The 13,269-nt window shown below is 28.6% G+C and overlaps 1 protein-coding gene across 1 annotated transcript; it reads left to right on the forward strand.

Annotated features, from left to right (window-relative positions):
- The first annotated feature begins 1,579 nt into the window (after window positions 1–1,579).
- On the forward strand, window positions 1,580–11,477 carry LOC103500277 (cucumisin-like). The gene is made up of 9 exons (XM_051090938.1): window positions 1,580–1,659; window positions 5,259–5,350; window positions 5,444–5,687; window positions 7,625–8,135; window positions 8,227–8,330; window positions 8,489–8,707; window positions 9,587–9,698; window positions 9,777–9,990; window positions 10,777–11,477. Exons 1-9 carry the CDS (start codon window positions 1,580–1,582, stop codon window positions 11,316–11,318), a joined length of 2,118 nt encoding a protein of 705 aa, XP_050946895.1. The 3' UTR covers window positions 11,319–11,477.
- The last annotated feature ends 1,792 nt before the right edge of the window (window positions 11,478–13,269 follow it).

Below are 13,269 nucleotides of genomic sequence, written 5' to 3' on the forward strand. Positions count from 1 at the left end.
GTTGTTGTAATTAATGTTGGATAAAACATTGTTGTTTTGCCGGCTGAAATGGATTTCATTGGATGAGTTCGAGAAAACTCCAAAGTAAGTAAATTAAATGATGGCCAAAGATCAGTTCTTTTTCTTTCTATATATATAAAAGCAAAACCATCATCAATAAGTAATAATATCAGATTAGGGTTCTAATAAGCTTAGTTATTAGGTGTGGTTTGAAAGTACAATGGAACGTTGCCATGGATTATTGTTCTCTATCAATTATTGGAGGATTTTGCTAATGACTTTTGCTTTCACTTTGCTTTTCATCACCTCCAAAGCAGCTGATGATGATAGAAAGGCATGCCATTTTTCATTTTTCATTATTTATTTCATTTTCTCACATTTAATTTAATTCGATTTTGATTTTGGTTTTCTGTTAATTTTAAGAAATTGATTTTGGTTTTCTGTTAATTTTAAGAGCTAGTGTTGGGAAATATTTTTCCTTTTTTGCTTTCGAATTTAAATGAAAATATAATACAGTTATAAAGGTTAGATAAACATATATAAGAGTTTTATTTTTAAAAAAATCATTTTGAGATAGAACTTTATATTTAGAAAAATAGTAAAAAATGACAAATTTGAGAAAATATTTGTAAAATATATCAAAATTTTAGATTCTATCGATAATAGACATTGATTAGCACAGATATGCTTTTATCAATCATGTTGATAAGCAGTGATAGAAGTCTATCAATATTTATCATTGATAGAATCCAAAATTTGGCTATGTCTTATAAATATTTTATTTTACTATATTTAAAAATATGTCTTATATTTATCTAATATATGATCAAGTCAAACGAGTTTTAGAAGAAAAGAAGAAGAAATTAAAAGGTTTACCGAAAACTAAATGGCATGAGAAATAGAACTCATGCATCTTATAAAAGACTGAAATGTGTCTCTCTTGGGTAAATTCTCATTATATATAGAACATTTATTATATTTTATTTCAAAATCAATTGATAATATATAGAAAGAGCTTGTCTATATTCTATGAGGTTATATCCTATACATGCATTTCAAGATGATTGTCGGTTTATTTCATCTTTAATGAAACGTCAATAAAAAAATAAACCTTTTGTCCTTTTTTCACTCTTTTTTTCCCTCTTTTTTCCTATAAATATTACACTACACATGGTACATATAATACACAACTTTTGTCATATTCATTTGTGTATTTTTAAAATAGTTTTAAAAAATGTGTGTATTTTATATGAATGTAAAAAATGTATTAACGTTTACTTAATATTTTATATGTTTGATCACTTTTGTAATTTAGTAGTTAAGATGTTTGAGTACATCTTCTTTCGTACTTTTTAATATTCTTTTATATATATATATATATATATATATATATATATATATATAAAGAACACTTTTATATGTCTAAATTTACATTATGATATATGTCAGTTTTAAACATAAAGTTGAAAAAAGTAATTAAAATCACAAATTTTAAAAATTGCTATGATTATTTAAGTTAATTTGGAGAGGTAAATGAAGTATGTGTGTTTGAAAGAGGAAGCAGGTTTATGTTGTGTACATGGGAAAACCATCTGGAGGAGGTCTCTTGGCTGCGTCCGAACTGCACACCAACATGCTTCAACAAGTTCTTACCACAAGGTTTTATTTATATTTATTGTAGCTGCTAAACAATAATAATCGATATCTATACTCACCCGATTATGTTCAAGTTGACAACCATCAATTTATAATTGGATTGAGATGTTAAGGACATGTTTCATAGTTGGATCTAAAAACACAATATTTAAAACAATCCGTTCAATGAAAACATTGGTCGTGTAAACACAATTTTAATAGTATATTTAGAAATTAGATTCTAATTTAACCAATGATTTCCAATGTGTTGACACTATATCTATTTAATAGTCATAAAACTAATTGTACTTACCGACTAAAGGTCCATTTAGATTACTTACTTAAAAAATGTTTTTTAATAATACATTTTTTAAAAAATATTTTTTGTAAAATAAGTGTAACAAAAAATATTTTTTAAAAAAAGTATTATTAAAAATTATTTTTTAAGTAAAGTTTAACATTTAAACACTTACATGTTTGATTTGATCTATTTATAAATGTTTATATGAAAAATTGTATTTGATTTGTCTTGTACTAACAATGTTTATATTTAAGTCAAATTCCGATAAGAGATTATTAAACATTATGAATTAATTTGATAAAAAAAATACACACATTTTAATTTTTTTTTTAGAAATATATTTTAAAATTAATCGTACGTTATCTTTAAATTATTATTTTTTTTAATTATTTGAAACTAAACATTAATTTTATTTTTCTTTGTTTTTTTTTTTTTGACAATTCAATTTTAAATGCAAAAATGTTTTGAGATGTAAAAACATAACCATAAAGAAAAATAATTGATTTCTAACAACAAAATATACATAAGATAAATAATTTTTTTCTATACAATATAATATCAACTAGACAAGAAGATGTGAAATTCGATTACGTTCTTCATTCATCTTTATTTCACGAACCGAATGATCATGTTCTTCTTGACATTCTCATGATTTCTTTCACATGTATTAAAGTGAAATAGATTTGACTAAGAGATGAACATTTGCAAATCCATATATTTAAATGTATACGAACACACATTAAAAAATATTCAAAGTATTTAAAAAAAACGACGAAGTGAAAAATAGATAATAAAAAGAAATTAAAAAATAGATATTTGGGAGGGATTTCTCATTAAACACCATACAAAACATTTATTCTAAAATTTAGTTGAATGTGTTTTTTCTAAAATGATTTATTTCATAATCTCATTTTTCTAAAAATTATTTTAATCTAATATCAAAACACCTTAATTTATCTTAAAAGAAATTATTTTAAAAATTAAACACTTTACGAATCAATCTAAATACACCTTAAATATCATCTCGTTAAAAACAAAGTATAATCATTCAATTCCCTAATGTTAGATGGCTCATCATTTATAATATATTACATAATACATGATTTAATTTTTAGAAAATTAATTTGACTTTTAACCGATATATACTATACTTCTAAACATTCTTTTTTCATTTTTATTTAATATAGTCATGCATTTTAAAATTCAAAATTAAACACAATGAAAACATAAAAGTGTTAATTTCAAAATTTACACTGTTTAAGTCGCATAATCTAAAATTAATTTTGAAAAGTAGATTTTGAATTGTCTTCAAATACATAGGGACATTTAAAACAAATAATGAGTTATTATAGGTAGGTTATTATATCTTGTGTTTGAGGTGTGAATTATTTTTTTAGTTTTGGTTACAATAATATGTGTTTGAAGTATAAACTGTTTTTATTTTGAGTAGGAAATAGTAAACACTCCAGAAAAAAAATAAAAAGATAATGAATGTAATTAAAATAGTAAAACAGTAGAAAAAATGGGAGTTGTAAAATAAATTTATTATATCAAGAGGTGATTATAGTATTACATAGCTCTTCCACCAAAATACCTCCCTACCATATTTGTTGAACTTGATGAATTAAAAACATAAAATAAAACTTGAGTGGACAATGAGACATATCACCAATATAATAGTTAATTTTAAAAAATTGACCAACTAGAATTCTGGTCATGTTTAAAAGATTCTAATAGATAGTATCGTTGGAATTGAACGATAAATTTTTTATTGGGCATAAAAAGAGAGAAATTAAAATTGAAAAAGTTTTGTTATATTGAAATTTTTTTATGATATATTACCTACTATAAGTATGTTTCTTCTTTCTTTTAATGGGATGAGGTATGAAATGCATATTTTGATGTTTGATAACACTTTAATTTGTTAGTGCAATGGGTTCTTAAGTCTAGGTATAGAGAGGGCAGGTTTGTTTTTTAATAGATTAAAGAACATACAATAATATAACTATATGGAATAACAATAAAATGTTTTTATTGTAACTTAATGTTTTTCGAGCTCTCCTTTTATTTAATATTATTATTTTTTGTTAATCAATGTATCACATTTAAAGTTGATGATGACTAAAGGTGTTGTGTGAATATATCAACCTAGTGAGATATTTAGGTACGCCTATTGTATCTTCGTCCTCATGTAAAACGTGCGAACAAAAGGGTTGAGAAGAAAGCTGTAAATGTGCTAAATATAATTGTTAGACGTTTTGAAGGAAGTATGCATTTTGTCTAGTGACGCAAGGAAGAGTAGTTAAAGGTTCGGATTTGGTGATACGAGGAAAAGCTTTGTTTTAAGATATAGGGGAGGAAAGGCTAGCTAGGCGAGGAAAGGTAGTTGAGTTTCAGTATAAGGACTTTTAAATTTGGATTAGTTAGCAAATTACGTGATATGTTCAAGTTAAACATGTTTAAAAGGAATATTTAGACCTACATGTGTAAGACACAGAAAAAGCTGACAAGCTAAAATGAGTTTAAAGATGACTAATCTAGTTTAGGATTTGTATAAATAGTTTAAAAGTTTAAAAGGGGAGCTTACAAGGAAGTTTTAAGAAAAGCTATGCCAAAAGAAGTCCAAGCGACAAGAGGGAAGAAGAGAAGATCTAGGGGATATAAAAGAGTAAGGAAGTTTAGCTTTGTGAGTAACTTTTTCAAAGAAAAATGAGAAGTTTTTTTAAGTTTTATTTCATTTCATGTCATATTGTATATAGTGTATTACGTGTTGTAATTTTACTTATAATTTATATGAAAAGTATGATTGATTAAAAATATATTTACGAGTTAAAGTATATATTTCATGTATGGGAGTAACCCTCTATTGTTATGTGCACGTAATAACCTAGCTCTTAACTGGAATAATGTTAATGCATGGTTACTCGCACAATAGCATCCTAAATTGCACTTGATTGATATCTTTTGGCATGTAATCAATATTTTAGAAATATCTTGAAAAGGCAAACGATAATTCAAAAGAAAAAACAAACTTATTCAAATGTTATTATACGGAAAAAAAGAGAGAAAACATGTAAAGAAATTGTAAGATTAACACAATTTTTTTTTTAAAAAAAAGAAAAAGTCAATATAACAAATAAACACGCAGACGGCTATCAAATGGGTGCAGGAAATCCTAAAATTTTTCTTTAAACATTGATGTGAACTATAATCATCAAAATGAACATATTCATAAAAATTGACCTAACTTAAACATATTTATACTAAAACAATTTGGTATATTTAACTAATTAACTTTTCAAACCAACTTTGTTGATCTCAGTGATGCGTCAAAATCTCTAGTGTATAGCTATCACCGGAGCTTCAGCGGCTTTGCAGCCAGGCTCAACAACGATGAAGCTCGAAAACTCGCTGGTGCGTTCATCATCATCTTCTTCTACTATACAAAAAAAGGTTAAATTTAATAATTAAAGTCCATTAAGGGGTTTTTTGTTCTTGGATTTCCAGAGATGGATGAAGTTGTTTCTGTGTTTCCAAGTGAAAAATACCAACTCCACACGACAAGATCATGGGATTTCATGGGTTTCTTCCAACAAGTTCCTAGAACAACCTTGGAGAGTGATTTGATCATTGGAATGTTGGATACCGGAATTTGGCCGGAATCTAAAAGCTTTTCCGATGAAGGCTTTGGCCCACCGCCATCTAAATGGAAAGGCGAATGCAAACCCAACTTAAATTTCACTTGCAACAAGTAATACTCATTTTACTTGCATCTTCAATATATTAGGCTAAACAAGTAATTTTTTTCTTGATTTTTTTTTAATTTACGGTTTAAAAAGGCTTAGATTATTGACAATGCTTAGAATATTTAGACTTTTCTTTTAAAAAATATCTCTAAAGTTTTAAACGTTTCAAAAACTTAAAATAAACTTATATGGTATATATCTTTATTTTAAGTTTAGATGATGATAATTCACCTTGTTTAAGATCTTTTTCGATAGTTTCAAAGAGTTCTAATAATACCTTCAAATTTTAGGATTCTTTTAAATATAGCAAAATGATTTTTTTTTTTTTTTTTTTTTTTGCGAACATAACAAAATATCACTAATATGCTGATACATACTCATAGACTACTATCATCTATCAATGACAAATAAGGATAGAAATGGATAGATCAACGTCTACTAAAAGATCATGAAATTTTTTTATATTTATAAATATTTTAAACGATTTTGCTATTTAAGTCATTTTCCTTAGTTTTCAAGAGGAAGTTCTAAAAAAAACTATTTTTATGATTAAATATAATAAATACACGTACATTGTTAGTATCTTTGTTTTAAAAATAGTAACTTTCAATAGTTGAATGAATTAAATTAACCCTTTTTCTTTATATAAAACAAAAATCGTAAAAGTTTAGGTCAATTTCATTAAAGTTATTTTGAGTTTGAAAAAAAAAGAGCCTTTAAAAACATTTCATATTAATATAGCCTCGTTTTTTTCATACAATTATATATACTTGTATTGTTTTCTTCGTTCTTAGACACGACGGATTAATTTTCTTTCCCACCAACCGAACAAAACCTAAAGTTTCTATTTAACTCATAAAAAAAAGTCCCAAAATCAAATTATCAACCCAAAAAACTTACCAAAATTATGAATTTTCAAATAAAAAGGGTTGAAAAGGAAATGTCATCTTTAAATGGAACCTTCTAAACTAATGAGTACAAATGCAATAATTTGAATTAAAAAAAAAAAATTAACAAAAACTTCATCACTGCACATTTGGTGATGTGCATATTTTTTGTTGTTTTTCTCGTAAACAATTTTGGGTGAAGACATTTTCTTAAAAGTTGGAAAATGAAGGATTCTTTTAATTACCTTTGTTCATATAATTGAAACTCTTCAAAGTTTAGATAACATCCTTTAACCAAAAAAAAAAAAAAGAAAAATCATACCATCCAAATCTAATATTATAAATATTTTTATTTTTTCCTTTAAAGTGGAAGAATTCTATTGCAAATCTTAAAATTCAAACAATTTTGTTTAAAATAAAGCATAAAGTATGGAAGTATTTTCCATAACTTAACTCATCCTTATATATAAAACTGTCAACTGTCATTAGATAAAACATAGAGTTCCCATTTCTGACCAATGTGTAAGAGAGGTCTCACCTTTACCTAAATTTCGAAGGAAGTATCGTATGGATTTCCATTTCTATGTATATTTTTATGAAGTTATAAAAGAATACAAAACTAAATTTAAATTAACAAATAAATATTTTGTGATTTTAATACAAATTAATTAACATATCTATTATTTATGTTATAGTTGTATGAGCCTATTTGTTGGTTAATTACTATGTTTAGTGGATTTTTTTATTATACAATGAGAAAATATTGATTCACATCACATTGATGTTTTGGATGAAAATTTAAAAATAATTATAATAGATAGCAATTTTAATTAAATATATAGTAAATTTGAAAAACAATAACAAAAATATAGCCAAATTTGGATGTGATAGACTTCTATTTTTAATCTGATCTTTTAACGATGGATTTTGAAAATTTTTATTACTTTTGCAATTTTATTTAAAAAAAAAAAAGTTGTATATGTGTTAATGTTTTTGAATATAATCTCCATATTTGGTTGAAATATGTTGCCAACAAGGATGACTTTTTTATGAAGTAAAATAATTGGAGCTCGATTCTTCCGGAGTGAGCCTCTCAGCGGAGCCGATATTCTTTCTCCAAGAGACACAATAGGCCATGGAACCCACACCTCTTCCACTGCCGGCGGCAATTTTGTCTCCGGTGCCAACCTCTTCGGCCTTGCCGCCGGGACCTCTAGGGGTGGCGTTCCCTCCGCCCGCATTGCTGTCTACAAAATTTGCTGGTCCGATGGTTGCTTTAGCGCTGACATCCTCGCAGCTTTCGACCATGCAATTGCTGATGGTGTCGACATCATCTCCATTTCCGTCGGATTTTTTTTCTCCAAGAATTACTTCAACGATTCAATTGCTATTGGGGCTTTCCACGCAATGAAGAATGGGATTCTGACGTCAAATTCCGGTGGCAATTCTGGCCCTAGCCTTGGTAGTATCACTAATGTTTCTCCATGGTCGTTATCGGTGGCTGCTAGCACTATCGATAGGAAGTTTGTGACTAAAGTGACGTTGGGTAATGGAGAATCCTTTTACGTAAGCCCTGGAATGCTTTATTCTTTCATGAACGTGTTATATTCTGCTATGTTTGAGTTATTGATTAATTATCATACCACCTGTTTGTTAGGGGATCTCTCTGAACACATTCGATGTTGGAGATAAGTTGTTTCCACTTATTCATGCTGGCGATGCTCCTAATACAACTGCAGGTTTCAGTAGATCAATATCAAGGTAATTGAAGCTAAAAGATTTCTTATCATGGAATTGCTAGTTGCTGCTGATGTGACCTCTGCTACGATTTTATGATAAATCGAAATGTGCAGTGTTTTTCCCAAGTTCGAGAACAAGTTTTGGGTTTAGAGGCATTGAACTCTGGTGTTAAAATGCAGGTTATGCTTCCCTGGTTCTTTGGACGTGGACAAAGTTCGGGGGAAGATTGTTATATGCGATTTGAACAGTGACGGAGAAGCAGCCCTGATTAGTGGTGCGGTTGGTTCAATAATGCAAGTTCCTGCCCTCCCAGAAGTTGCCTTTCTTTTCCCTCTACCTATTTCGTTGATAAACTTAAACGCTGGAAAGAATGTTTTCCAGTACCTGAGATCAAACAGGTATAGTGGTACATCGCTAAAAGGATAGATAGTATTTAGTCTCTGTTTTAGTTTTTAACTTCATAAACTTTCTATGAAAAGATACTTTCAAAAGTTCTGCATAGGTAGGCACATACTATATTCCATCAATTGATGTCTACATTAAGGTAATTCGATCATTTCTCAATGTTTTTTTAGAAGAAACATTTCATCGATTAATGGAGCAGAGGATACCCTAAAAGCCAATAGACAGTTATAAGAAACATCTCTAGTTGGAGACTATATAAGAAAGACTGAAATTATTAAAAGGTTGCTTGTTATTGCTCCAATAAAAAGTAGTAGATAAAACCAAATCCATAAACCTATTAAATGAGGAGAAAGAATCCTTGACAACACGACCATTGCTCTTGCATCAGAGAGTCTAAAAGAAAGCACTCATAAGGCTAACCAATTCATACTTTTAGTAGCACCAAAAAGACGACCCACCACAAGAGTCACCAAAATATCAAAATAGAATTAGAGACCAACCAAACTCGAGCATATTTCAATGTTTAATAATTAGAGTCCTCGCCTCTTGTAGAGTTTTTTTAAAAATCTATATGAAAAGATGTTTGTGTTTGAAGGCATATCTTAGTATTTAGTTTCTAAATGTATATGAACTATTTTTAATGATTAACAGAAGTTAATGCTAAATGCTACAATCATATTTTATGTAAAGCAAAGTGTCTAACGGAGGATATTTAGATATTGATAAACTAAAACCTAGCTAATATTTGAATTTGAAACATTGATTGACTAAAATAGAATTTAAACCATGCAAATTCAATGGCCAACTTTGATCTTTTAAGCATAAAATGCTTTGAAATTGTCCTTTTTCATCGTGTGTTTTTACTTTGACAGCAACCCAGAAGCTATCATAGAAAAGAGTACTACCATCGAGGATCTGTCTTCTCCATCTGTAGTTCCCTTCTCATCGAGGGGTCCTAGTATAATTACACTGGACATTCTCAAGGTAACACATCTGACTAAGTTAACTCATGATTTGTAATCCAAGTTCTCATTGATTTTGACTCTTCGAAATCTCTTGTAGCCTGATTTAGCAGCACCAGGAGTGGATATATTAGCATCTTGGTCTGAAGGCACACCAATCACAGGTGTAGTAGGGGATAACCGAATAGCTCCATTTAACATAATCTCTGGCACATCCATGTCTTGCCCACATGCAACAGGAGCGGCTGTCTATGTCAAATCCTTCCACCCAACTTGGTCTCCTGCTGCTATTAAGTCAGCACTTATGACAACTGGTAATAGTTTGAGCTTAATTTTTCTTTTAGTACAACTTAAATTTTAGTCTTAAAATTCCTGGTTTTAACCGATTGCCTTTGAAATCTTAGACTGCAGTCTCTAAACATGAATTTAAAATTATTTTAGCTTTACTATTAATATCTTAATGCAGTAGGACGTCCTTAAATTATTCTGTAGGTTGTATTTTACACAAATTGGAGCCCTCTCTTTTAGAGGGCTTGTCTTTTTGTATGCACTTATATTCTTTCATTCATTCTCAATTAGAGTTGTTATAATGTCAAAGAAAAAAAAAACATGGTCCTTTAATTTTTTTTCTACTGGAACATTATTTAGACCTCACAATTAATCGGTTAACAAACATTGATATCCATTTTTGCAAACTTTATACTTAACCTATTATAAGTATGATTTGAAACATTTGATTATTCAGATATATACCGATTAGGTGATTCAACAGTAAGATGAGCAAATAATAAGTTTGTGATGTAATTTATTAAAAGACTATAATAGTTTTTAGACAAAGTGTAGAGGCGAAAATGCAATGTTTGGAACATCACACACATCAAAATAAAATAAGTCAGAAAAATTTTGAGACTAAAATAAGATTTAAGTCGGATAATGGTTATCTTGGACTTTAATGTCAAAGTAACATTAAAAGCTGATGTTCCTAGGGCTCTACGCACTCCTTTATCAAACTTATCAATGTCACTACTCTCTAAGAATAGTAGTGCTTTAAATATTGTTCCGTATGCACTTGCCTAACCTTAATCTTTAATCTTTTACAGCTTTTGCCATGAGTCCAAAATTGAACACAGATGCTGAGTTCGCATATGGAGCAGGTCACTTAAATCCAGTAAATGCCGTTAACCCTGGTTTAGTCTATGATGCTGAAGAGCTTGACTACATAAAGTTCTTATGTGGGCAAGGATATAGTACAGAAAAACTTCGTCTTGTTTCGGGTGATCAAAACAACTGTTCGGATGTTACAAAAACAGCTGCATCAGATCTAAACTATCCATCTTTTGGCCTAGTAATCATTTCTCCAAGTAAAAGATCGATTAGTCGTGTCTACCACAGGACTGTCACAAATGTCGGGATGCCAGTGTCAACTTATAAGGCAGTTATTAAAGCTCCGCCCGGGCTCAAAGTTACAGTACGTCCTGCTACTCTTTCTTTCCGTTCTCTTGGACAAAAGATATCCTTCACTGTGACTGTGAGGGCTAAAGCAGATGTTGGTGGAAAGGTAGTCTCTGGTAGCTTAACCTGGGATGATGGTGTGCATCTGGTGAGGAGCCCCATTGTTTCGTTTGTTTTTCCATCATCATGAGAGCTTCGTGTGCTTGTTTAGTATTGTCGGGAAGTTCCTTTAATTTCCTTTTATTCCGAGCGATTAGATGATTCTATCTCTTGCTACGCAAATGTTCTCAAAATGGGTTAATCTTAAAATAAAATAGAAAAAAGGCACCATCAAGTAAACCATTTTAAAGTGTGATTAGATACCAAAATAAAGTAAACCATTTTAAATAAAATCACGAAAAAAAAAATTTGTGAGAGCTAAAGTTGAGTTTGAGGGTAATTTGTGTATGATGGAGATGTTCCCTACAACCCGTCTAGAAAAGAGTAGTCAAATTTCAATTCTTGAATTGAAAATATTATTTAATTTCTTTTAAAAATGTCTTATTTTACTCCCTTGTTACTTCAATATTTGAAGTAATTATCTTATAAAATCAAATAAGTGGAGAGCATTTTATCGATTAGATTATATTAAAGAAAATTTTCTCACTTGAAGAGGTAAATTTGTCGTAGGAATAACTTTCTATTAAAAATATTTTTTTAAAACATTAATTAAAATATATTTTTTAAACATTTATTAAAATAATTTTTTATTACGGTTTTTTAAAAAATATAATAAACTAACAAAATATTTATATTATATAAAACAGTTTCGAAAATGAAAAAAAAAAAAGCATACATGTCCATAATAAAAAATACAAAATATGGTTTAGTTAACACACGATCAATCTGTCACACACGTGTAATTTTTCTTCTAAACGAACATGATACACGATCATATATGAAGTGATATGCAATCGTGTAAGATATGATATACGATAGTGTAAGATATGTGATACACGATAGTGTAAGATCGTGTAAGATATGATACATGATTGTGTAGGTAGGATCAATACCAGCTATACGATTGTGTGTAATTCTTCTTTTAAACGATCATGATATACTGTCGTATAGGCAACTAAGTATGGTCACGTACCAAGATCTAAACGACCGTGTTCCAAATTTAAACGATCTTGGTTCACGATCGTGTACCAAGATAATTTATATTTAGTACAAAATCGTGTACCGATGTTGTTTAGATTTGGAACACAATTGTGTATCAAGATCTAAACGATTTTTGTTCAATATCGTATTCCAAGATCTTTTATATTTGGATCTTATGTCAATATTGTTTAGATTTGCTACATGATCGAGAACCAATATCTAAACGATAGTGTACCAAGATCTAATCGTATTTTGCTCAAGATGTGTTCCAAGGTCCTTTATATTCGGTATACGATCTTGAACCAAATAACATTTTGAAAAAAATAATACAAGATTGGTGCTTCATTGAAAACAAAGATAACAATTGTAGAAGTATAATGAAAAAGAATAATAATAATTATAGAACAATGATCATGATTTCAATATATATATATATATATATATAAACTAGAAGAAGAAGAAAAGAAAGAAGATGAAAAGGAAGAAGGAAGAAATTGGAGCCGCATGAAATTCAAAAGTAGCAAGGATAAACATGGAATATTTAAAAAAGATGGTTGGCTTCATGGGCTTTTTGATTTTGTTACACCGATCGAACATATTTTGATGTTTTGTTATATTCATAAAAGTTAACTTTTTTTTTCTATCTATTTTTAAATAGTTGATATATTACGAAAAAAAATAATTAAACAATACTAATTATCTAAAATAATATAGTTGGATAAATATGTTTTTTAAAATTGTTTTATCAAAATAATTTTGTTCCATCTTTGAAATATGTGAAGAAAAGTTATTGAATTCTCTTAAAATCACATTTTTTGAAATATGGAAAAATTCTTTATAAAACTTCAACAAAATTACTAAAATGTTAATTTATTAAGAAAAATAAAAAATTAAAATTAAAATATTGTTAACTTTTTCCTAAAAAATTTATGCAACTGTGATATTTGAACCAACATTAATAAAGAATCAATGAAATTAAAAGGAAATACATGTGTAAATGT

The sequence above is a fragment of the Cucumis melo genome, chromosome 10, assembly GCF_025177605.1.
Source record: "Cucumis melo cultivar AY chromosome 10, USDA_Cmelo_AY_1.0, whole genome shotgun sequence".
NCBI lineage: Eukaryota > Viridiplantae > Streptophyta > Magnoliopsida > Cucurbitales > Cucurbitaceae > Cucumis > Cucumis melo.

Coding starts and splice junctions, on each gene's coding strand:
- LOC103500277 (XM_051090938.1), top strand. CDS start 1,580: ATGGGAAAACCATCTGGAGGAGGTCTCTTGGCTGCGTCCGAACTGCAC. Junction 1,660..5,258: donor CAACAAGTTCTTACCACAAG/GTTTTATTTATA, acceptor TGTTGATCTCAG/TGATGCGTCAAAATCTCTAG. Junction 5,351..5,443: donor TGAAGCTCGAAAACTCGCTG/GTGCGTTCATCA, acceptor TTGGATTTCCAG/AGATGGATGAAGTTGTTTCT.